We start from the raw sequence: 25,440 nt of genomic DNA on the forward strand, positions 1-25,440 counted from the left end.
AGGCATAGATAGGGACTATCAAATTTGTAGATGAATTTAGGAAATGTTGCCATCTTAAGATTCGTTTTACAATCCAAGAACATGGGATGTCTTCCCATTTATTTCAGCTTTCCTTAATTTCTTTCAACAACGTTTTGTGGTTTTCAGAGTATTAGTTTTACTTTCTTTTGTTACATTGGTGCTGAAGTATTTATCCTTTTTTGACACTACTGCAAATGGAATTCTTAATTTAATTTTCACAGTTTTCATTGCTAGTGTAGAGAAATACAACTGACTTTCATATATTTATCTTGTCTGCTGCAACTTTGAGGAACTCATTTATTAGGTCTAATAGATCTTTTCATGGATTCATTAGGGTCTTCTACATATAACAGTGTCATCTGTAAGCAGAAATAGTTTTACTTCTTCCTTTCCAATCTGGATGCATTTCATTTTTTTTTTCTTGCCTAACTGCCCTAGCTAAAACCTCCAGTACAATGTTGAATAGAGGTGGTGAGAGCAGACATCCTAGCTTCTTCCTGATCTTAGAGGGAAAGCAGTTAGGCTTTTACCATTAAGTTTGATGCTGGCGGTGGATTTTTCATTGATGGCCGTTATCAGGTTGAGGAAGTGCTCTTCCATTGCTAATTGTGTGTTTTTATCATGAAAGGGTATGGGGTTTTGCCAAATACTTTTTCTGCCTCTCTTCAGACGATCATGTGGTTTCCATCCTTCACTCCATGAATATGGTATATTACCTTGATTGATTTTCAAATGTGAAACCAACCTTGAATTCTGGGGATAAAGCCCCTTTGGTCATGTTGTGTAATTCTATTTATATATTGCCGAATTCAGTTTGGTAGTGTTTTCTTGAGGATTTTGTATCTGTATTTATAAGAGGTCTTTCGTTTTTCTTTTCTCATGATGTCCTGGTCTGGTCTGGGCATCAGGATGATACTGGCCTCATAGAATGAACTGGGAAGTCTTTTCCCCTCTTGACTAATCATTTAGTAAATTATTTTCTAGTCAATTAATTCTGGCACAATCCAGTCCAGCCAAGAGGTTAAGAGCCTAAGGTATGCAATGAAGCCTACTGGAATTTCAATTCCAATCCTGCCACATAATAGCTGTGAGACCCCAGACAAGTCTGTTTACGCAATTTCTCCTCGGCAGAATGAGGATAGTGGTTACTTCACAAGGGTTAAATGAAATAATACAAACAACACATCTGAAACATAGCCTGGCAATAATAAGTGGCTCATCACTGCTCACTTTGCCCTTCCCTCTTCTGTTCACTGTCAGCTTCTTAAGGATAAATAGTATCTTACGCATGTCTCCCCAGAACCTAGCGTGGTGTCTGCCACATTTGAGAAGGCTTGCAGAAACAAGCACTCTTTCAATCTCTTCACTAAAATTTTTGGGACCAGATGCTTTCCAGAAATAAGAAATTTCCACAATTTAGAATAGTAACATAACGCATGTACTGCAATTATATAAAGAACTCCTACCAATCAAGTCAAAATTCTAGTTTTTTTCAAATGTCAATACAAAAATGCCATCCCCAGAAAGGGTAATGCAATGGTAGAAAAAATACAGAAAAGGTGGTGCTCAGCATTATTAAGTGGTCGGGGAAATGCAAATTCAAACGAGATATCCTTTCCATCCAGATCAGCAAAGTTTTTCAAATGTTAAAAGTCAAGTATTGGCCAGAGTATGGAAATTGCTCCTCGTGGACATGGCTGGAGGGAAGGGTGATCGGCTCGAATATTTTGGAGGGCAAACTGTCACAAGACAGCAAATTAAAAATAGGCAAATTCCAAAACCCAGAAATTATGTATTATGACGTGTGCCCCAGAGACTCTGGCACACATGTACCCAGGGATGGGTGCCCAAGGATGTTCAGGCTTGCATCACCAGAAACCACAAGCATGCAATGGCCAAATAAGATGGAACATAGCTACGGATGGAGCACAATGCAGGAGTTTAAAAGAATAGAGTAGATCTCTACAAAGTAACAAGAAAGTTCTCCAACACCCATAGCTGAAGGATGCACACAGCAAGACTCACCAAACAAAACCAAGTGCCTGTGACCGGCACATAGAGCAAAGGAACAGAAAGAGATCTCCCTCCCAGCACCCTAGAATGTAACTGCTCTTTCTTCCAGGTAACTGAGGAGGGGGCCGGGATGGAAGACGGAGACTGAGAAAGGAATTTTAGCTTTATTTCAAGTGTGACTTTTTTTTCACAAGGAGAATTTATTCAGACAGTATTGGTATTTAAAAGCAATTTAGTACTTGGGAATAAAGTTAACCAAGGAGGCCAAAGACTTGCAAGCTGGAAATTACAAAATGTTACTGGAAGAAATTAAAGATGCAACTACATGGAAAGATGTCCTGTGTTCGTAGATGGAAAGACTAAATATTGGTAAGATGTCAGTACTCCCCAGAGCATCCTATAGATCGAACCCGATCCCTATTAAAATCACAATGGCATTTTTGTGTGTGTGGCAGAAACCGAAAAATCTGTCCTAAAATTCAGATGGGATCTCAAGGGACCCTGAACAGCCCAAACAATCTTGAAAAAGAGCACAAAGTTGGAGGTCTCACAAAGCTACAGTAATCAAAACAGTATGGCAGGGACACACAGACAGACATACAGACCAATGGAATAGAATAGGGCCCCCCCAAATAAACTCTCACATTTGTGATCAAGTCATTTTTCCACAAGCATGACAAGCACACTCCACGGGGGAAAGCACAGTCTGTCCGACACACAGTGCTGGGACCGGTGGATATCCACATGCAAGAGAATGCAGCTGGACGCTCACCACACACCACACACAAAAACTAATTCAAAATGCATCAAAGACCTAAATGTTAAGAGCTGAAACTAGAAGACGTTTAGAAGAAAGCATAGAGGGAAAACTATTGGATGTGGCGAGGATTTCCTAGATAGGACACTCAAAACCCAGGCCACAAAAGTAAAAAGAGACCAATCAGACCACCTGCACAGGTAAAACTTCTATGGACCAGAGGATGCTGTCAAAGAATGGAAAAGGCAACGGGTGGAATGAGAGAACATATCTGCAAACTATGTATCTGATCAGTAGGTAATATCCAGAATGTATCAAGAACTCTAACAATGCAGTAACAACAAAGCAAACAACCTGACTCAAAAATGGGCGGAGGACTTAAATAGACATTTCTCCAAAGAAGACAAACCAATGGCCGACAGGGGTGTGGAAAAGATCTCAGCATCACTCAGCGTTAGGGAAATGCCCATCAAAACTGCAATGGGGTACTCCCTCACCCCCATTAGCATGGCTACCATCCAAAACAACAGGAAATAGCAAGTGTCAGGGGGAGTGGGGAGTAGGGGGTTATTCCTGAACGGGGACAGAGTTTCACGCTTACAAGATGAAAAAGTTCTGGGGACAGGTGATGGTGACGGCCGCACAACACTGTGAACGTAACTAATGACACCGAACCATACACCTAAAAATGGCAGAAATGGTCAATTTTAGGTTATATGTATTTTACCACAACTAAAAAAATTTTTAAACAATTTAAAGACAAACACACTTAGTGCGTGCCTTACAAGAGCCCATCGCCTATTCAGTGGCTAAGCACTCACATATATTTTACTTACCAGAAACAGATAACCCTCCGGTAAAACCTGAAAGTGAAGCCGTTTCCCAAATGCACGTATAGTTGGAAATCTGTGCTTCCCAAGCCCCCTTGCAGACAACCCATTGCAAATATCCTTGCAGATGAGCGTCCCTCCCCCACCCACCCCTGCACGCCGTGCAGATATTAGACTCTTAGACTCCCCCAGGGACATGGGGACTAGAGGTGGGAGAGGGGTAAGGGCGCTAAGCTGAGGTTTAGCCTGCAGCATCCTTGCAACCAAGGCCCGAAGGGACATGTGGGGGGCCAGGGATGGGGGGGATGCTCAGCTGCCATGCCACCATGCAAGTTAAAGCTCTGCAAGGTTGGGCTCACCTCCATGAAGTAATTGCTCAGGGCTGGACCTGAGTCGTTCTGGAAGGTCTGGCTGATGTGGAGCTTCCTCTTATTGCTGCTCTCATTCCAGCGCATCCCGTAGCTGGCCTCCAGTTGTGAGTGCAGGGAGCCCAAGCCCTCCTCGTGCCGCAGCTGAACCTGGGGACACACCGCACCAGGGAGATCCCCGAGAAAGCCTTGTCTGCCCCGTCCCCAGGCCTCCTTGCCGCCACCCACCCTGGGGGAGGCAAGCTTGCTTCTCCGGGAAGACAGTTCTGTAGGAGAATGGTCTTTGCATTGATTTTGATTTTGCAGGACAGCGCATCTGAATATGGTTCACCTACCTGACTGGGCTGTTGGTACCCCTTAAATGCTGAGCCTGAGGCCAGTGGCTCATGGGCGTCACCCTGGTCCATGCCCCAATAAGGGGCTGAAAGAGCCAGCTGCCGTGGGAAAATGGCTCCAACCCCATGGCTCTCTGCCCCCTACTCTCCCACAGTGGCCTCTGGCTCCCTGGAGAGACTCGAAGCGGACCAGGGTTTTACACCTGCCATCCTGCGGCCCTCTCCTATCTCCGAACCACAGGTCAAGGCAATATGGGCTCATTCATTTATTCCTTCACTGAACACACCTTTCCCGAGTACCAAGTAATACGATGCCCAGCACCAGACATCAGATACCCAAGAATAAAGAATCAAGAAGACCCTGCACTCACGGGGGCAAGAATCCAGGGGGAGAGGCAAACGTGAACTAAGTAAATTAAACAAAGGCACAGCTGCTTGCTTCTCCCTTTTGCTCACCCTGCCAACCACTCTGCTGAACTGCGAGATCCTGACCTTCCATTTCTCCCTCCTGTCCCAGGACCTTTGCACTTGCCAGTCCCCCTGTGTGCAGCATGCTTCCATAGGAACAGAACTGTTGCATGCTTTCATTTTCCGCTTACAATTTCTTTTTTCTGAAGGCTTCCCCATTGCCCCATCCAAACCAGACTGCCTGTCCTGTTTGCTCAGCCTCTGCCCTACCACCCACATCACTTACGGCTCTCTTGGTTTGGTCTGTCTCTCTCTCTCTGCCCCTGCCCAGCAATGGGATGGCACAGACCAACTGTTGCCATGTACACAAGTCTCCCCCGAGTGGTACACATACAGCAGGTGTTCAATAAAGACCAACAGAACCAACGCACGGAAGCCTGAGACCAAAGGTCCGATTCCAGCTCCGTTCCCATACGTGACCTTGAGCAAACCCTTGAGCTCCCGGCTCTCTCCAGACCCCTGCCCAGCCAGGGCACCCACCTTGTGGCTGAGTGCTGGGGTCTGCGTGCAGTGGAGCTCATGGTCCAGCTCCAGCTCATAGGTCACCTCTGAGCCACTATGTGCCCGCAGTTTCTGGATGGTGCTGCACTCCTGGGCCAGCCGCCTCGCCTGACCTGTGCAGGGCAACCCAGAGACACCTGCCCGTCCTCGGCCAGCAGCCCTCCATCCCCATTCCAGGGAGAGGAGCATCCAGCCTGGTCTCAGCCACCCCCCACCCCTGCTCCGATCTGCTCCACTTAATGTCACTCATTGGAACCTATGGAGGGAGAGCTTTTAAAAGACAGGCTTATGTTCCCCCAAACACACACACAGCTTTTTTTTTTTTTTTAACTGGCAGGTGTTCAGTGGCTAAGGAAGAGTGTGGTGAGGGCAAGACAAGGTGACAAGGTGGCACCTTGGCCCTCAGAGCCAGAGCCCCGGAGATGCTGCGGGTCCTGCCCCCTCCCACCTCGCCCCCAGCCCGGCATGCGGCGCCGTACCCAGAAGGCCGTACTTGATCCTCAGGGAGCTGGTCCAGAGGCGGCTGTGCCTCTGTAGGAGGCCCACGAGGTGCAGTCCCACGAAACCGGGCACAGAGAGCTCGCCGCCCAGGGCCACCACCTGCAGCCCATCCTCCACCGCCTTCTCCAGCAGCACTGCGCGGGGGGTAGGCAGTGAGAGGGGCAGGTGTGGAGTGGTCGTGGCCCACACCCTGGGACTGACACCCCACCCCAGCACCAGGCAAGGCAAGGAAATGGGAACCGCCCAGGGGGCCCGGGAATGGGGGGTCCTGGTGGAACCCGTGCCCGAGTCTCTGCCAAGGAACCTTGGTGTCCGAGTGCTCACAGCGTTATTTGGTGGCCACTGTCGGTGGCCCAAAAGTCACTCTTGTGGGTTCAGGCCAAAACGTTTAAATAAAGTAGAACAAAACAAGATAGAACAGAAGGGAAATGAGTGCCTTCTAGGCCATCTGGTAAACCTCACCTTCTGGAAGTTGCTCCTGCCACATGGACATTCAGCCAGGTCACACAGGTATAGCAGGGCCCGCGACAATACCCAAAGTGCCCACACCAGGTGGCCAGCAGCCCCAGCCCCTGACATCGTTCCCTTGGAATCTCCCAGAACACCCCACGAGGAGCATAGCTAGGGGGCCACACCCCAGCTCTGGCGTCCGGGCGGGCATCTGCCAGACCGGCCATGCCCAGGCCAGGCGATGTGTTTAAGGTTTAAACTGTGCCCCGTGCAACTTAGGCAGTCAGTGTTGGGGGGAGCCTCTGGGGGACCGAAGGGAAGTTGTGAGCAGATATGGAGGCTGGATTTTTCCCTGGGGTGGGATGTTAATACTGCCAGGTAGAGGGGACAGAGACTCCATGTGGGCTACTCAGCCCTCCCCCTCCAGTAGCCTTGCCCACTGAAAAGAGGGAGTGGCAGCAGGGGGTCCCTCTTCCTACCTGACAGGTGGGCCTGGTCGCTCAGCAGGTTGCTCAGTGACACGGAGAAGGCCAACTTGCTGCCGGTCTGCTGGCTGAGGTTCCCCATGAGGACCACAGGACTCCCTGCTGTCACGAGTTTCACCTCCAGCTGGACCTCACACCGCTGGGCCTCGCCCCCAGCTGCTGGCCACAGGTCACTCCGGCCCTGAAAAGACCCCAGCATCACCTGGGGGCGGTGGGGGGGCTCGGCCAGCGGGCCTGGCTCTGCCCATAAGAACGGAGACTGGACAGAGGACAGAGCTTAACTAATGGCCTTCTTGGCTGGTCCTTCTCCAATTTCTTCAACTTGACCTTTTTCAAAGTAGGTAGTCCCTGTTATAAGTTCAGATGTAAATGTGAAGGACACCCCCCGCCCCTCTCGTCAGCCAGCTCTGGGCCAGTTCTCTCTGCAGAATATTCTGGGATCTGACCACGTGGGCCATCAGCACCTGTGTCACCCCCGCATCCTCGTCCCGGCTGTCCCGGCTCCCCCCCCCGGGCCCTGATGTCTGTTCCCCACCAGAGTGACCCCTTTGAGACACATAGGATCATACACACTCGTCTACCTCAGGGTAAAAGTCAAAGTCCTTGCAAAGGCCAACAAGGCTGAGGCTTTCTCTGGAAGTGAGCAGTGCAGACCTGGCCGAAGGGACTGCCCGTGGGAGGATACTGGCAGGCAGGATACACGGACAGCCCAAAACACACGCTACACGTCACGGTGCTGGAGATTTTCTGGAGAACCCATAAGCGACTGCAACTGTCATCGCTGACTGCCGCTGCCAACTGTAGACCAATCCAACAGACCTCTCTGCTAACTGCCCGCTGATGCGCTCACCCCGAAGATGTAAAACCGACCCCACCATTCCCAGACTGTCCACTATTTTAGGCACTCTCGAAATCCCGTTTTTGCCTTTGTTTCTTGGCAGTCACGATTTGCTCTCTTCTGATTCCTCTTTTGGAAGGCCTTACGTGATCTATCCCCCCACCTTTCTGTCCCCTCTCCTATTCTGCTCCAAACACATGAGCCTGAGTACTGTGCTATTAACACTCTGGGCAAATTATCACCTCAGGACCTTTGCACATGCTGCATCCTTTACCCGAAATCCTTTCCCCCAAAGAACCCATGGCTCTCTTCTGCACATCCTCTCCATCAGGCTTCCTTTCCCATCCTATTTAAAACTGAAGCCAACCCCCAGACCCTTCTCACATAACCTCAGACCCCTGTGCCCAGCTCAAAGATTTCCTTTTCCTACAGCACATATACCCACCTATCACCATACAATTTGCTTATTTATTTCATTTATTGTCTCTCCCATTACAGCATAAGCTCCAAGAGGAGAAAATTGTGTCTCTTTCACTGAGCTCTCTTCCCAGTACTTGGCACACTCTAGGTACTAGATAAATAGTTGTTGAAAAAAAAAAAACGAAGACACTGAAAAATATAGGTTTCAATCCCGTCCTTAGTCTCCCCATCTCCCTCAGGGGCAGCCACTGTGCCCAGCTTCTTGTGCATCCTCCAGAAAGCTGGGGCTCTAAGAGGAAGGCGTTCTCAGAATCCCTGACGTTTGGTCTTCCCTGCACCTGGGGAAGGAAGGACGTATACGACTGTGTGTGTGTGTATGTGTGTGCATGTTCATGTGCATTCAGGCACACGTGTGCACAGAAGCATAGACTTATAAGCTCCCTCCTGCTTTTCACAAAAACAGATGTAGGCTCTCCATTCTGCCCTGCTTCTCTCACTTTAAGGGGTGTCTTGGTGATGGTTTTACATTGTCAATATCAGAGGCTGCCTGGCGTTAGCCAAGTGCAGCCCGTGAAGAGAATGATTATGGAATATTTCATCCAAACCAGGCCCCTTAGCAGGTGAAGAGTGCACTAGTCACATTGAGCCAGGTCGACGGGAAACCGGAGCTCCCCGGGCAGCCTGGGACTTCCCTGCACACCGGGAGGAAGCACTGAAAGCCACACGCTCCCGCACGCCATTCCTAAGCCTCACAGGCTTTGAGCTGGGTTGAACCCAGATCTACTGCTTTGTATTTCCAAGCTGCTCTGCCTGGGTGTCTTCATCTCATATGGGCTTGCTGAGAGGACTGAAGGTGGGCCTCTGAGCCCAAGGCTATCCATGGCCCCCTGAGAACAGGCTTTGGAAATTTCCAGAACCCTGCTGTTCCCATTGCTGTCATGCATCTGAGGCAGCTGAAACTGGAAGGTGTCTAAAAACAAATGTTTGCAGGCTGCAGACAGCCCTCTGGAGAGCGGCGGGAAGGTCTGCTGGAAAATGGAAGCAATTAGCACTTGGGCATTTAGCAAACAACCAGAGGAGGCTGGCGGGCTCCTGGGAGTTTGGCAATGATCTGTAGCCTCAGGAGTCAAGCAGCTGGGGCTTTAGGAGGAAGGCGCTCTCCCCAGACACTTGGTGTTCTCCCCACCCAGGGGAAGGAAGCGGATCTGAGGGTGGAGAGTGTGTTTGTGCAGCAAAATCCCAGCCCCGGCTGTGGAGTCTCAAAGGCAGACCTGAGAAGCCCCCGGAGACCCAGGTGGACAGGCCAGACCCAACGCCACTGGTGCCTGGATGTCCTGCTTGGCGGGAGCAAGGCTAAAACTGCCGTTTTCATCCAGACTAGGTTGAACATCAGATGGGAGGTCTGAAGCCTCTCTCTAGCAGGGCGGACAGACAGACACAAAACTTACGCACAATTGCAGGAACCTCAACGGCCCCGCTGAGTCCCATCCAGGGACCCTTGGTGAAGAACCTTCAAAAGTGGCTTCTAAGAGAAAAATGCATGCACCCTTTGCTCTGGGAATTCCACTGCTAAGAATGTCCCTCTGAGAAGAGTCACACACACTAAAACCAAACAGTGGTTGGCTCTGGGGGAGAGTTTTCAATTCTAGATCTGTGCTGACCAACAGAACTTTCTGCAAGGATGGAAACGTTCTTGGCAAGTGGTTAGTGCCACTGGGGAATGGCGTGTTTCTCTTTAATCCTTATTTAAATAGCCACGTGCTCTACTATTCGGGTGGGACACTCGGTTCTATACCTTTTCATATCCTTTGAACTTAATTATTTAAACGTATCACTTATTTTTTTTAATGCAATAAAATTTAAGTTGTACTCGCAATTTGTGCTGTCACAAAAAGTTTGTCAAGGTAGATTTTCAAGTAGGGAAAAAAGTGCCAACAAAGAAAAGGTTGTGATCTTTTCCTGTAAAACAAATACACACAAAAAAAAACCCTCAAAAGTAAAAGGTATGTCAAATCTATAGCATTATGGGTTGAATCATGTCCCCTCAAAAGATGTTGAAGACCTAACCCCTAGTATCTATGAATGGGACCTTCTTTGGAAATAGGGTCTTTGCAAATGATCAAGATGAGACAAGGTTGTGGGGGCGCCTGGGTGGCTCAGTCGTTAAGCGTCTGCCTTCGGTTCAGGTCATGGTCCCAGGGTCCTGGGATTGAGCCCCACATCAGGCTCCCTGCTCCGCGGGAAGCCTGCTTCTCCCTCTCCCACTCCCCCTGCTTGTGTTCCTGCTCTCACTATCTCTCTCTCTGTCAAATAAATAAATAAATAATCTAAAAAAAAAGACAAGGTTGTGAGGGTGGGTCCTGGTCCAGTATGACTGGTGTCCTTAAAGAAACAGGCAATCTGGACCCAGAAAGAGGAAGACAATGTGAAGACATAGGGAAAAGATGCTAGAGGCCAAGGAACGCCCGAGGCACACAACAGTGTCTCCCTCCCCGCCTCCCAAGGAACCACCCCTGCCAACACCTTGATTTGGGACTTCTGGCCTCCAGGGCTGTGCAGGAGAAATTTCTGGTGTTTCAGCCACCCAATTTGGGGTACTCTGTTAGAGCAGCCCCAAGGTACTAACACAGATTACGTGGGACATACACAGCCATTTCTTCTGGAAAATCGGGGAGTACTGTGCTTTAACTTGCCCGTTTCCACTGAGTTTCATGCATGCTCCTGTATTACTAATATCATCAATTTTTCACCTAAATGGTAGTGAGGTTCGAGCCCACCTTTTCCTTCTTTATACGTTTCTGAGCACCAAGAGGTCACAAATGTTACGGTAGGAGGAAGGGTAAGAACCACTAACACACCAATAGTGATGTTGACTATTTTAAGCAGGGACTGTGGGACTGAGGCTGAAAGAGGCTGGAAGGTGGCAGGTGCCAACACAGGAGGCCTGAGGATGTGCGACAAACCTTAATGTAGTAGACGTCCCTGTCATCCAGTATCAGCTCCAGGTGACCCACCCGGGCACTCTGAAGAGTCTCAATCTTTCCTGGGGAACAAAACAAGAGTTAAGGACCAGGGTTTAACCTCTGCCTGTCTTCCCCATGGGACAACCTCCCACCAGGTTTCTTTTTTTTTTTTTTTTTTAAAGATTTTATTTATTTATTTGAGAGAGAGAATGAGAGAGAGAGAGCACATGAGAGGGGGGAGGGTCAGAGGGAGAAGCAGACCCCCCGCCGAGCAAGGAGCCCGATACGGGACTCGATCCCGGGACTCCAGGATCACAACCCGAGCCAAAGGCAGTCGCTCAACCAACTGAGCCACCCAGGCGCCCTCCCACCAGGTTTCTTATCTCTGAGCCCCAGCAACCGTGAAGGGGACACTCGTTACCATCCAGCTGCATTTTCTTCTTGGGATGTAGAAGATTGAGCCGTAACTTCCCCTGGGGCAAGCTGTACCTGATGTCCACCCCAACATCCCTGGGCACCTCTGACTTGGGGGTGCCCATGAAGAGGTGAATCAAAGCTTCCTGAGGGAGCCAGCTGTCCTTCTGAAAACAGAGCAGACTTCTCAGTCTCGAGAACCTCATCAGCTCCAAAAGTTCTCCCTCTTCCCAGGAGAAGACCCTCAGCCCCACCATTCAAAAATGTGAGGTCTTAGGCTCCCAAGACAAGAACCAAACCGGGAATTTGGAGATCTCAGGCAGTACCTGGAGAAGAGCAAAGCCCTGCAGGACAACTTAGGACCACATCTACAGGGTCTCATTTTGTCCGGCAAATAGCCTGGGGAGACGCGAGGCATGGCACGCACCACGGGCACCCTGCAGAGACCCCCTCGGAACCCTTAGCCAGCTCTGTGTGCCTATGTCTCAGCCTTCGCATGCTTTGCTGGTAACACCTGGCACCTGGGCCTCCAGAACACTGCCCTCCTCTGTGTTTCACAGGAGTAAAAACTAGCCCAGCTCCTCAGCCTCAAGGGGACCACACTCTGAGACGTAACCCATGCTCCAGGGCCACCCCCGCCCCGGGATTGGGCAGAGGCTGCCACTTCACCTGACATCACCCCCCCAACTCAGTTCTTCCCCTTCCTTATCCTAACTTCTCCACCCTCTTATACTGGGCCCTCCTGGAGACTTTTCTTAACCAATCACTTTTACCCAAATCCTTAGCTCAGGTCCGCTTCAAGGAAAACACAGCCTAAGACACAAGTCCCCTTTAAGACCCTGCACTGATGAGCATTCTTACACCACCAGGAAAGGTTCACTGCTCTGTGCGAGGCTAGTTGTAGGCACAGGGAGTGCGACTGAGCGTTAGATGCACAAATATGTGAACCCTCATGGCACCTACACCCTAGAGGGGAAGCACAGGACCACCAGACACAACTGTAGATAGCATAGCACCTGGGGATGGGTACTCTGCTAATAAACTCAGTGGGAGTAAGGGGTCAGACAGGGTAGTCAGGGAAGGCTGCCTCTGAGGAGGTGGTATTTCAGAAAGCGAAGGAAGCGAGAGAGAGAGCCAAGGGGGTGTCTGGGAAAGTGTTCCAGGCAGAGGAAACAGCCAGTGCAAAGGTCCTGGGGCAGCAATGTGCTTGGCATAAAAAAAAAAAAGACATCAGTGTGTGGAGAGCAGTAAGCCTTGTAAAGAATCAGGAGACAGGGAGGACAGCCCAGCAGGTCAGGGTGTCCGGCTCCTACTCAGAGTGATAGAAGCCACCGGAGAACTTGGAGCAGAGGAGGGACAAGATCCTTTTAGGATTTAGAAAGACCTGTCTGGCTGCTGGGGGACAACAGATGGCAAGGAGAGGAGCAGAAACTGGGAGATCAGATAGGAGGGTGTCGAATGCCCGTTCTGTGCCAGATGCTGAGGACACAGGAGTGAGAAACACAGACGCTAAAGCTCTTCCTGGGAAGTGAGTGACCAGAGGGAAGACTGATAGTCAAGCAGCTTTAAGTAACAAACATAAGAGTGATCAGGGCGCCTGGGTGGTTCAGTCGGTTAAGCCTCTGACTCTTAATTTCGGCTCAGATCATGATCTCAGAGTTGTGAGATTGAGCCCTGCATCTGGCTCCATGCTGGGCATGAAGCCTGGTTAAGAGGGTTTCTCTCCCTCTGCCCCCACCCCTTCTCTCTCTCCTGCTCTAAAACAAAACAAAACAAAAACAAAAAACCCCCAAAACAAAAACACATAAAAGTGATCTAAAGGGAAAAAACATGGTCCTATTAGAGCAAGTAACAAAAGAACATGACCACTTTGGGATAATCAAGGCAGGCTTCCCTGAGCAGCAGACCCCTGAACTGAGATTTGAAGACTGATTCAGACTTAACAAGTCACAGAGCCAGAGCCAGAGGATGGGCATGTGCAAGGGTCCTGAGGCAGGAAAGAGACCACAGCAGGACCCACCCAGCCCAACAGCTCCAGAGAGGAGCCCCACATCCGTATGAGGCTGATGCCGGAGTAGAAGACCTAGGGAGACCCACAGCTCGGCTGGGAAAGAAGGGGCCGTTCCACAGGGCCTACCCGGGAATGGAAGGTATAGGCAGCTTCCAGCAGATACTGTCGGAGGCCCCGGTCCTTCTTCGTCAGTGTCACAGCCACGAACACAGGCGCCGAGAGCAGGTAGGGCTGACCAGCTGCCGGCCAGGTGACTTCTGTACATAGCTGCCAGCCCCAGGTGTGGGACACTGTGGAGAAAGCGGGGCGGGCCGCTCTGGTCAGCAGAGAGCCAGAGAATTCCAGGTGGGAAGAGTGTGGACCAGAGTCCCTCAACCCCCGCACCACTGACATTCTGGGCTGGATAAGGCTTTGTGGTGGGAGCCATCCTGTAGGATGGTGAGCCGCTCTGCTCCACTCACTGCAGGTCAGTAGCCACCCCAACAACAGTTAGGAGAACCCAAATGTCTCCACACATGGCCAAATGGCCCCTGTGGGGGGGCGGGTAAAACCACCCCTGCTTGAGGACCACTGGTGTAGACTTTAAGAGCATGAGTGTATAGAATGCAGGCTCCAGAGTAAGACCACCTGGGTCCAAATTCCAGCTCTGCCACTTGCCAGCTGTGTGACCTTGGGCAGATTGCTTAACATCTCTGTGCCTCAGTGCTGCTCATCTGTAAACTGGGATGGGTAACAGTTCCTGCCTCAAGGTGTAGCTGTGAGGACTGACACGTCCGACGTGTTTAGGACGGTGCCCCAACTAAAGGAGTCCATTCATTGAGAGCGGCCCCTCCCCGACCTTACTCAAAAAAATGACCTGCAAGACCCACCACGGTTTGGTGTATTTCCTTCCCAATCTTGTGTCAATTTTGTTGCCTTTCCCCCGATGTTACTATCAAAGAATTTTCTAGTGTTATCAAAATATCTCCTTCACTATGGGGTTTTAAAGTTACAGGATATCTCAGGGGGTTCACTAAACTAGAAGTTGGAGAATTTTTCTTCTATCCGTGGCCAGACAGTAAATATCTGAGGCTTCGCTAATCACAGGATCCGTCGCAACCACTCAGCTCTGCTGTTGACTGTCGAGAGCAGGCAAAGACGTTAGGTAAACAAATGGGCATGGCCATGTGCCAATAAAACTTTATTTCTGGCCATTGTAACATCAATTTCACAAATTTTTCACATATGAAATATTCTTTGATGACTTTCCAACCATCTGAAAATGTAACAACCTGTTGCAAGCTCATGTAATGAGCCATTCACCTACGACTGTGCCCTTGTAAATAACGATGCAGTGAACATCTTTGTGCACAGCGCATTTTAAAATGATTTTGGTTTATTTTCATAGGGTAAAGTGCTAGAAGCAGAATCAAAGAATTAAGGAATATAAATACTTTTAGGGCAGAAGAGCAACTCCAGCATTTGGAGCTGGCACTGCTCCCCTCAGCTCCCAGACACCCAACCTGGGACAGCAAAGGCAAAGACCCCACAGCCTACCTTTCTTGTCAGTACAGGATTGGGCCTCAGAAGGGCGGTGGACATTCCTGAGGCTCCTCACATCATCCCCGGTGACAAGATACAGCTTAGAGCTGAGTGAGGAAAGAGGAACGTCCCAGACAAGTCATTTTCATTGATTCATTGGACAAATATGGCTTGAGCTGCCGCAGTTTGGTGCTGGGGCGAATTCCACCACGAACAGGACGGGCCTTTGGGGAACTCACCCACAGCACTCGGTGACAAGTGCCACGACAAACCTGAATGGGGGTGGCACAGGGTCTGTCTTGGGGACAGGGCAAGGCCTCCTTTGGGGGGGGGGGGGGGGGGGGAGTCTCTGCAGAGGGTAACACGTGCAGAGACTCAAAGGATAAGAAGGAGCCAGCATTCTAGACAGAGGGAACAGCAGGTGCAAAGGTCCTGTGGTGGGAATAAAGTGGTCTCTTTAGGAGAACAAAAAGAAGGGTGGTTCAAGGGGGTTAGGGTGGAGGGAGAGGGAGTGAGTGAAGGGCAGGAGGTAGTGGAAGGAAACAGGTGAGAGGTGGGCAGGACCCCTATGAGGAAGGACAATCACGAAGACCTGGGTTATCCTAGAAACAAGTAGAGGGTTTTAAAGAGGTGGGGGGGGGGCAGGGAGTGACATGATTTGACATTTTAAAGGACCCCACTGGCTGCTGCTGGGAGAAGGGCCTAGAGGACAGCAAGAGGACAGAGTGCCCCTGGCTAGGGTGGGACAACAGAGACAAAGCAGGTGTGACTGAGGGCAGCCTGGCTTCACTCCTATTTCATCTGAAATAACTCATTCCTCAACTCTCACCTTTCTGGGAGGCTGGGAACAACCAAGAGGGACCCCTGTAAAGAGCTGAGGAATACGGGAGGTCCCCCATCCAACTCTCAGCCACCCCACAGTCCCTGTCACAGACACTCCCCCACTGACACACACACACACACTTATATGCACAGACACACGAGGTCACATATACTCATACAAAGCTCACGCTCACACATGGGCGATCATGCACATGTCTCACAGATACACACACTCACAGACACACGTGCACAAGCCCTCAGGCCACACCCACGCCCGCACCCGCCCTCGCTTGCACACGCACGCTCGCACCAGCTCCCTCTCACGTGTGCAGGACGCCCACCTGAAGCTGAGCAGCTCCACGGCCTCCTCGGGAGTGTTCAGATGCACCTTGAGGTCCCGGCCCTTCCTCGCGTGGATCCCACCATCCAGGCTGGCAGTGCCACGGACGCCGGTCACCCACCTCAGCCCGGCCTGGCCCAGGGCGCCCACTGCGCCCATCTGCGCCGAGACCTGGAGCAGGGCACTGAGGGGAGAGCCGCGCGCTGGCTGCAGCCTGCAGGCCCAGGGGTCGCACACACGGCACCCCCATGCTCACCGCCCCGGCTGCTCTCAGCTGTTCTCCGCAGGCCCGAGCCAGTCCCGAGTCACCGCGGACCACGCCCTCCAGCGTACCAGCCACGCCATCCGGTCCATCCGGACCTCGCCATCATCGGCCTGAACTTACAGACGCAGACACAGGCTGGGAGCAGCGAAACCACCTGCTCGGGTCCCCTGGCCGGGATGGGGGCGGTAGGGCTGGGACCGGGGGCTGCCTGAGCCCCAGCTGGGGTCTTCGTGCCAAAGAGCAGCCAGCATAGGATGCCCACGCTCCCCACATCGGACCCAGAAACCACAGCCTGGCCAACTGAGTGGGGGACAGTCGCCCAGCAGGCCCCGGACCTGCTCCAGAATCAGACGGAGCCCTGAACCCACTCTGCCCACGCTGGGTGGCCTGGAGCCTGTTTTCTCAGCCACTCGTGGGAATACGAGGAGTGTCTGCCTCATAGGTAGTTATGCGGGTACGAAGGAGTCACAGCCCGTTCATCTTAAATGGTCCTCCCTCCCTCCCTCCCCCCCTCCTCTCGGAGGCCGAGTGGAACAGAGGGAAGCATGGCTCGTGGCAAGACACTAGAGTCCCAGCTGCCTGGCACTGCTGTGCATCTTGGGCACAGGATGTCACTTCACTGAGCCTCAGTCTTCTCACCTGTCAAGTGGGCACAGCTGCCCAGCATCTCCTCACAGTCTCTTGGCACAAAAAACACTCAATCAAAGGATGGATGGTACCACGGTACCATGGATGGTCTGCAGAGCAGGAATCCCCTCCAGCCCGTGCTGACGGCCCAGCTCCCTGCGGCCCTCTGTAGGGGGAGGCCCCCGCCCACCCACCTCCCTCCTCCAGCTCCAAGAAGCTAGCCAGCTACCTGGGCTTGATGTAGCCATGCACAGAGAAATCCAGATGCTGCTGGAAGTCGGCAGTCCCTCGGACTCGGACGCTGATGGCGGCCGAGACATTGAGGCTCAGCCGGGCTGGAAGGCCAGATATGGTGGGAAAGGTGAGCTCTTGCACTGCCAGGTTCAGCCTCCGGGTCACCTGTACCTCCTGCCCCTGCAGCCAGAGAACTGTCATGACGCAGGTGACAGCCCCTGGCGTGGGCCAGGCGCGCACTGAGCACACACAACCTTATTTGATCCTCACACCAGGGTGGTGGGAGAGGAAGGGAAAGTGTCATTATGCCCTGTTTCTAGATGAGAAAACAGAGCCCACAGATGACATCACCTGGCCAAACCTACGTAGGTAGAAACAGGTAGAGCGGAGTTCAAACCCAGGCAGTTTACTGCGGAAAAAGGTCAGAGGTCAGGGATCCAGGGTGAGTCAGGTAAGGAGGAATGTGGGCCTTGCCCACGATGCAGAGCACTGAGTACGTGCCAGGTGCATTTTAAAGGCTTTGTTGCATTTTTACTGCATTAGCTCATTTAACACAACAGCCCCATAAAGTAGCTGCTTTTATTGCTACCATTATTGTTATGCTATCATGCCCATTTCATAGACACACAAACCGAGGCCATGACAAGTTAATGCTCCCAAGGAGGTAAGAAGTGGAGCCGCGGGTTGAACTTGGGCAGCCTGGTTCGAAATACCATGGTCTTAAGTGTGAAACGTTGTTTAGTACTTTCCCCCCAAAGCATCAAAGGAAACAACATGGGGCCAGCAGGGTGGGGAGGGGCTGAGCCCAGCCTGAGGTACCTTCAGGAGCTTGACTGATAGCTCGGCCAGGTTCAAGGACTGGCGTGTCACGTGGCTCCCCAGGACCCCACAGTTCATGAAGCTCAGCTCGTGCCCAAACACCTTCGCACTCAGCTCACACTGCAGCGCCCGCCGCTCCGCGTGCCTCTGGGCCACCTGAGGTAGAGCCCAGACCGGTGACCAGAAGCAGGTCTGGTGCCTGGACACAGGTGGGGGCCCGGGGGAGCAGAAGGCAAGGGCAAGGGCTTTTTGTGTCTGGAACATGGCTTGCAAAACTCATGGCCCTCAGGCAGAATCCACGGATGTGTTTTCTTTGGTCTGCACGCTACTGCCCAAATGCCCAGGGCAGTGTGTGTGGGTGTACGTGTTCTCATCATCATCTTATTTGGGAATATTCTTAGATTTACAGAAAAGTTGCAAAGATGGTACAGAGAGCTCCCGCACACCCCTCGCTCTGTCTCTATCGGCAGCATCTTTCCTGGCCAGGGCACAGGGAAAGCAAAGAAGCCAGCAAGGACATGTACTATTAACAAAACTCCAGACATTCAGATTTCACGTTTCCCCATTCCAATTCTCCCTCTGTTCCAGGAGCCAATCCAGGGACCACACTGCCTTAACGTGTCCTGTCTCTCCTGTCTCCTCTGGTCTGTGACCATTTGTCCTTCTTCGTATTTTTCACAGTGCGTATTTTTAAAGATTTTATTTATTTATTGGAGAGACAGAGAGAGCACGAGCAATGGGGAGGGGTAGAGGGAGAGGCAGACTCCCCACTGAACGGGGAGCCCAACACGGGGCTCGATCCCAGGACCCCAAGATCAGGACCCAAGCCGAAGGCAGATGGTTCCACCAACTGAGCCACCCAGGAGTCCCTCACAGTGCATATTTTTTAAAATTTGAATTTGTGGGCACCTGGGTGGTTCAGTCATTAAGCATCTGCCTTCGGTTCAGGTCACGGTCCCAGGGTCCTGGGATCAAGCCCCGCATCAGACTCCCTGCTCCGCGGGAAGCCTGCTTCTCCCTCTCCCACACCCCTGCCTGTGTTCCCTCTCTCGCTGTGTCTCTCACTGTTAAATACATAAAATCTTTTAAAAAAATAATATACAATAAAATTTGAATTTGTTTCCAATGTTTAATAATTAGGTGACTACATATAAAATCCAGATTGTCTGGCTTCTTGAAAAAGAGAAGTACTGGCCTGCCTTCCCCACCACCACAAGGGGCAGCAAGAAACCAGAGCTGGACGGTGGCTGCCACATGCATTTCCCACCGGCCACAGTCCCCACCGCTCCCTATTGCCCCTCCAACACTGAGACCAAGCACTGTCACCACTATTGCTGTGCTTGTGCTAAATATATCTTGGGATAGGACTCTCCATTCCAGGTGTGAAAATAACAGACAAAAAGGATGCAGATTCTAAGAAAAAGTCTTCAGACCCCGCCCACCACCTCATTCTTGTTGCTGGCCAGCCCCAGCTCTAGCCCAAGAGGCTTTAAGGGCACAGACCATGTCCTGACCATCTTTGTGTCCTTGGGCCTATGGGTTCACACCTGACGATTGGTAAAGGTGTGAACACGTCAGCAAATGCCCTGCCACTCTCCTCGATCCCCCTCAGATGTACATAGCAATGACTTCTTACAAGAGTCAAAGGGTGCCAACAACCTAAACGTCCATCAATGGAAGAATAATCACGTAAAATAGAACTCCCTACCCAGAGAATGGATATTCAAGGACCCCACGACCCACTAACTCCATTCCTGGGCATATGCCCAGCCGAAACGTGTACACGCCTTCACCAAAAAGACATGTGCAAGAATATTCATAGGACTACCTGCAATAAGCCAGAAACTGGAAATTATCCAAAAGTCCACCAAAAGTAGGACGGACAAAGAAATTCTGGTATGTTCATACCATGGAATGCTGCACAGCAGGGAGCATGAACAAAGCAGGAATATAGACAGCTGCATAGATGGATCGTCACCAACAAAATTTAAGCCAAAGAAGCCAGACACACACGAACAAAACAACACGAGTAGCATCATTCACACTCGCCAAAAGGTGGAAACAACACGAATGTCCATCAGCAGGTGAGTGGATAAACACAATGGAGTCTATCCATACCATGGAATGTTATTCAGTCCTCAAGAGGGATAGAGGACCGATCCACGCTACACGGATGAGTCTCAAAACATCATGCTCAGTGAGAGACGCCGGACACAACAGGTCACGTGTTGTCTGATTCCATTTATATGAAATGTCCAGAACAGGTCAATCCATAGAGACCCAAAGCAGATTAGTGGTTGCCAGGGGCTGGGGGAGGACAGGATGGGGACTGACTGTTAATGGGGACAGGGTCTCCTTTGGGGTGATGAGAATGTTTTAGAATTAGATAGAAGTGGTGGTTGCTCATCATTATGAATGTGCATACATATGTCCAAACTTATCAAACTGTATACTTTAAACTCACACTGCTTATTAAAAGTAGACCATATCTCTACAAAGCTGATTTTTACAAAGTAGAACTAAATCAGTGCAGTTAGGAGGCAGATTAGTGATCATCCTTGGTTGGGGTGGGTAGACTAGAAGAGGGAGGGGCAGGGGGCCTCTGGGGTGCTGATAATGGTCGGGGTATTGATTATAAGGAGGCGTTCTGTTGGTGGAAATGCACTTAGCACTTGGACGCTTTTCTAATTGTCTGTGATGCTTTGATCAATACGTTCTCACGATAAGGCAGGTGACTACTCAGCTCTGGACCAGCTACTTGTTTCTATGAGCACCGGGGGGAGGGAGGGCGGGCAGGGTCAGAGTTGATTGATGCCTGAGTCCTCAGGCCAAAAGCTCAGGCTGGTGAGGGGTGGGAGCAGGGTGGGTGCAGGTACCCCCCTCCTCTTACCTTCTGCTGCAGGTCTCTCATCTTTCTGGACCTTTCTCCTGGACAGTCAGGGCTGGCTGCCTGTGGTGTGGGCCCTGCTTCTGGCTCTGGGGATTTCTCTGGCTGGGCCTCTCTCTCCTCTTCCTGCCCCCAGAATGACTTCCCACCAAACAGCCTGTGGACGATTTTCTCTGCATTTTCCAGCCGGAGGCCAAGCTGGGAAGAAAAGCCAGGGCTCACTGAGGAGCAGCTCGGTCCCATGGGTGATCCAAAGCTGCAGAGCTGGGGACTCAAAGTGGGGGGAGGGGGTAGCAGGCTTGGGCAGGGTACTCTGGGATCCCCAGGGTCCACCTGGGCCCAAACAAAGGGGCACCACCTTTTCAGATCGTCAAGTTCCACATTTGCTGGGCAAATGTTGCACAGCAAAAATCTTTACTGATTCTTTAGGGCCTGGTTCACATGTCACCACCTCTGGGAAGTCTTCCCTGAATTCCCATATCCCTCCCTTCCCACATTCCCCACCCCCAGACCAAATCTATCACTCCTTCCTCTGAGAGACCAGCACAAAACTTCTAGGTCACATTCAGATGCTATAATCTGTGTGTCTCCCTTGCAAGATCCTGAGCTCCCTGAGAGCAGGGACCCATGTCTCATTCACTAGGCATGCTGAAGGCCTGGTGGATGGGTCATTTGGTGTTGATTTGACTGGGCTGAGGGATGCTGAGATATTTCGTCTCACATAATTGCGGGTGTTTCTGTGCGTGTTTCTGGATGAATTTAACATTTTTTTAGATTTATTTATTTTAGAAAGAGAGAGAGAGAGCGGGGGAGGGGGGTGGGGGAAAGGGAGAGAGAATCTTAAGCAGACTCCATGCTGAGCGCAGAGCCTGACGCGGGGCTCAATCCCACAACTGCGAGTTCACGACCTGAGCCAAAACCAAGAGTTGGATGCTTAACTGACTGAGCCACCCTGACACCCCTGAATTTAACATTTAAGATTTTTTTTTTTATTAGACAGAGAGAGTACAAGCAGGGGAGTGGCAGGCAGAGGGAGAGGGAGAAGCAGGCTCCCTGCTCAGCAGGGAGCCGACGTGGGGCTCGATCCCAAGACCCCAGGATCATGACCTGAGCTGAAGGCAGACGCTTAACCGTCTGAGCCACCCAGGCGCCCCTAACATTTAAATCAATAAACTGAGTCAGGCAGAGTGCCCTCCATAATATAGGTGGGCCACATCCAATCAGTCAAAGGCATGAATCAAACAAAAGGCAGACTCTCCCCCAACCACAGGGTAATTCCTCCTGACTGTCTCTGAGCTGGGACATCACCTTTTTTCCTGCCTTCAGCCTAAACTGAAATGTCAGGTCTTTCCAGGTCTCAGACCTCAGACTGAAACTATACTCTTGGCTCTCAGTCCTTCAGACTCAGACTCAGATTCAAACTATACCATCAGCTTTCCTGGTCTCCAGCTTGCTGACCACAGATCTTGGAACCTGTCAGTCTCCATAATTGTATGAGCCAATTCCTTACAATAAATCTCTTTCTAGATATAATACACGTTATTGGTTCTCTTTCTCTGGAGACCCTGAATAATACACCTGGCCTGGTTGGTTCTCAAAATTTGATGGATAAATGAATGAGTCCTTTCTGTCCCTCCTTCCTCCCATCTGCCCAGCCATCCAGGCATCTGTTTAGTCACTCTTTGATCCTTCCCATCCAACTGTCCATCCATCCATCTATCCATCTATCCATCTACCCATCCGTCTGTCCATCCATCCGTCCACCCGTCCATCCATCCATCCATCTATCCATCCATCCATCCATCCGTCTATCCATCCATCCATCCATCTGTCCATCCATCCATCCATCCATCTGTCCATCCATCCATCCATCCATCCATCCATCCACCCATCCATCCATCCATCCATCTATCCATCCATCCATCCATCCGTCCATCCATCCATCCATCCATCTGTCCATCCATCCATCCATCCATCCATCCATCTGTCCATCCATCCATCCATCCATCCATCCATCCATCCTTTTATCCTTCCAGCCACCTTCCCTTCTTTCCATCTATTGTGCTTTCCATTGTTCCTCCCAGATATCTCCAAGAGCATTTGTACAGAAATCACCAGGCACCCAGATGGCAATGTTTGGACAAGCTCCCTGTTCTCCAAAAATTAGAAGGCTCAGGACAGGGCACAGAGCACCCTCTCTTGGACAAGCCACAGGGGCCTGGGGGAAGGAGATGGAAGGGCGCCAAGGTAACCCACTACTCTTAAGTTTGCTGGACATAGGACCTCACAGATATTCCCTCTTCTGTTGCTGCACCCCATAATCCATTCTCCACACAACAGCCAGAACGTTCAAATCATGTCACATCACTCTCCAGCTTAAAACCCTTCCATGATGTGCCCCTGCTTCTCTCTGCCCTCCCTGATCTACTTCTGCTCTTTTGACACATCAAGTCCTTTCTTGTCTCAGGACCTTTGCACATTCTTGTGCCCCTGCCTGGAAGGCTCTGACCACAGCTCTTCACTAGGCTGCTCATGGTCCTTCAGGTGGCAGCTCAAACTTCACCTTCCTGAACACAATACTTAAAGTTGCCATTGTTTTATCTGTGTGTTTACTAATTTTTTATCTGTCTACCTCTCTGGGCAGAGATCATGTCTCTCTGGTTGATTGTCATATTCTCAGAGCCCAGCATAGCACATGGCACATGTCAGGTTAGAAAACAGATATTTGTGCAATGGATGACAGGTGGGTGGGTAGATAAATGTGGATATATGGATGGATGGATGGATGGATGGATGGATGTGGCAGAGGGTAGATGGAGAGAGGGGTATAATGGCACATTAATGAATAGATAGAGGAGATGGGTGGATGGATGGATGGAAGGAAGGAAGGAAGGAAGGACAGACAGATGTATAGATGTATATAGGGGTGGATATGCGGATAGATGCGTGAGTGGGTGGGTACATAGCAGTGTGTGTGGATGACTAGGAGAACAGATGAATAGATGTAGGGGTGAGAGGCTGATGGGGAAATGGGTGGGAGGCTACATAAATGGATGGGTGAGAGGGATGGATGGATGACGCATGAAGGTAGAAGGACATATAGCTGTATGGCTGGGTGGGTGGCTGGCTGACTGAGAGAATAGGTGAATGGATAAGTGAGAGGGCAGATGGAGAGATGAGTGGGAAGGTACAGAGATGAATGAGATAAAAGAGATGGATGTGTTGGTAGATGGATGGAAGGAGCTGGGGGTACAAGATGGAGGAGTGGATCAATACAGACAAGAGGCGATACATGGAAAGATGGATGGATGGGATCATTTTTGGCCCTGAGTCTAGAAGAGGCCCAAGAGCTACAGCAGCCCCCTCCCCTTACCTCCAGGAGGTTGAAGGCATGACCTAGGGCGTGGATGGTCAGGTTAGTCATGGCAGAACGGGGGAGAAAGGAGGCTGGAGAAAAGAGAAGGGTCCCCTCCAGGTTGGCTCCCAGGCTGCCAGACACTAGGAGGAGAGAGAGAGGATCAGTACACTCCCCACCCCTCACAGAGCAGGGTCTGGCCACTGAGGCACCATAGTCTGAGACAGCGCAAGATGTGGTGTGTGCTCTCCAACAGGACACGTGCCTCAGCCGTAAGCCTCACCAAGGGCATAGGGAAGGCCAGAAGGGTCACAAATATACCCACACCTGCTGACACGCAGAGAGGGGGCAGCCAGAGCACCCCCTCTCCACCCCCAGACCTCCAGAGCTGCCAAGGTAGTTTAGGTGACTAAGCTAGAACAGGGTGCTTCTCAAGGCTCTGTTTCATTGTGATAAGGAGGTAACAGCCTCAGCTTGGTGCTAATCTCCTTGTAACACAGGGGGGAAGTTCTCCAATTCATAGGCAGGCAACAGAATCAATGCCAATTTACATATAAAGAGATGACATTTGGGAAAGAGTGTCTTTGATCCATGTGTCCTCAAGGGTTAGAGTTCCCAGGTCCCCAGGGCTTTGTGGCCCCAGAGCAGGAAAGCGGCTGCCCAGGATGGCCATACCTGAGCGGAACGTGACATCAGAATAGGACGAGTGTTTCCAGGCCTCCGGCTGGAACTCCCGACTCAGGATGTCCTCAGGGAGGGCCTCCTGGAGAGCTCGCTTCAGGGGGTCGCTGGTCTCCAGCAGCTGCATCAGGTGACTCCACACAAAGGAGCCCACTGGAGTCCCGCCACAGTCAACAGGGAGGGGAAGGAAGAGGAGGGAGGGGAAGGATGAACCTGGAGCTGGCACAGCCCAGAGAAAAGAGCCCCCGATCCCCTATCCTGAGTCCTGCTATTTCCACATGCCAGGGGCTTCCCAGGAGCTTAGTTATCCATGTTTTCTTTCCAGAAATAGTGGCAAACAGCAGTTCCTTAATGGAACTTGGAAATCTGGCCTGTGCACAGCATTCTGACATGCTTTCCTGAAGGGAAAAGGAGGCATTGTGGGAAAAGCTCTGGCTTGACAGTCAGACCCCAGTCTGAATCTCAGTTCCACCACTCATAAGCTACGTGACCTCAGGCTCGTTACTCTCCCTCT

The 25,440-nt window shown here is 51.1% G+C and overlaps 1 protein-coding gene across 1 annotated transcript in view; it reads right to left on the reverse strand.

The window, feature by feature from the left end:
- The window catches only part of LOC110587774, a 134,370-nt gene that overhangs the window by 78,487 nt on the left and 30,443 nt on the right, over positions 1–25,440 (reverse strand). The window contains exons 14-27 of the mRNA XM_044915264.1: positions 24,921–25,079; positions 24,264–24,388; positions 20,894–21,088; positions 18,004–18,159; positions 17,180–17,364; positions 16,060–16,242; positions 14,912–15,003; positions 13,502–13,665; positions 11,372–11,531; positions 10,951–11,030; positions 6,724–6,910; positions 5,773–5,928; positions 5,273–5,406; positions 3,981–4,139 (exon numbers count right to left, since the gene is read on the reverse strand). Coding sequence (XP_044771199.1) covers positions 3,981–4,139; positions 5,273–5,406; positions 5,773–5,928; positions 6,724–6,910; positions 10,951–11,030; positions 11,372–11,531; positions 13,502–13,665; positions 14,912–15,003; positions 16,060–16,242; positions 17,180–17,364; positions 18,004–18,159; positions 20,894–21,088; positions 24,264–24,388; positions 24,921–25,079 — 2,135 coding nt within the window. The remainder of the gene's footprint in view (positions 1–3,980; positions 4,140–5,272; positions 5,407–5,772; positions 5,929–6,723; positions 6,911–10,950; positions 11,031–11,371; positions 11,532–13,501; positions 13,666–14,911; positions 15,004–16,059; positions 16,243–17,179; positions 17,365–18,003; positions 18,160–20,893; positions 21,089–24,263; positions 24,389–24,920; positions 25,080–25,440) is intronic.

The sequence above is a fragment of the Neomonachus schauinslandi genome, chromosome 5, assembly GCF_002201575.2.
Source record: "Neomonachus schauinslandi chromosome 5, ASM220157v2, whole genome shotgun sequence".
NCBI classification, from domain to species: Eukaryota; Metazoa; Chordata; class Mammalia; order Carnivora; family Phocidae; genus Neomonachus; species Neomonachus schauinslandi.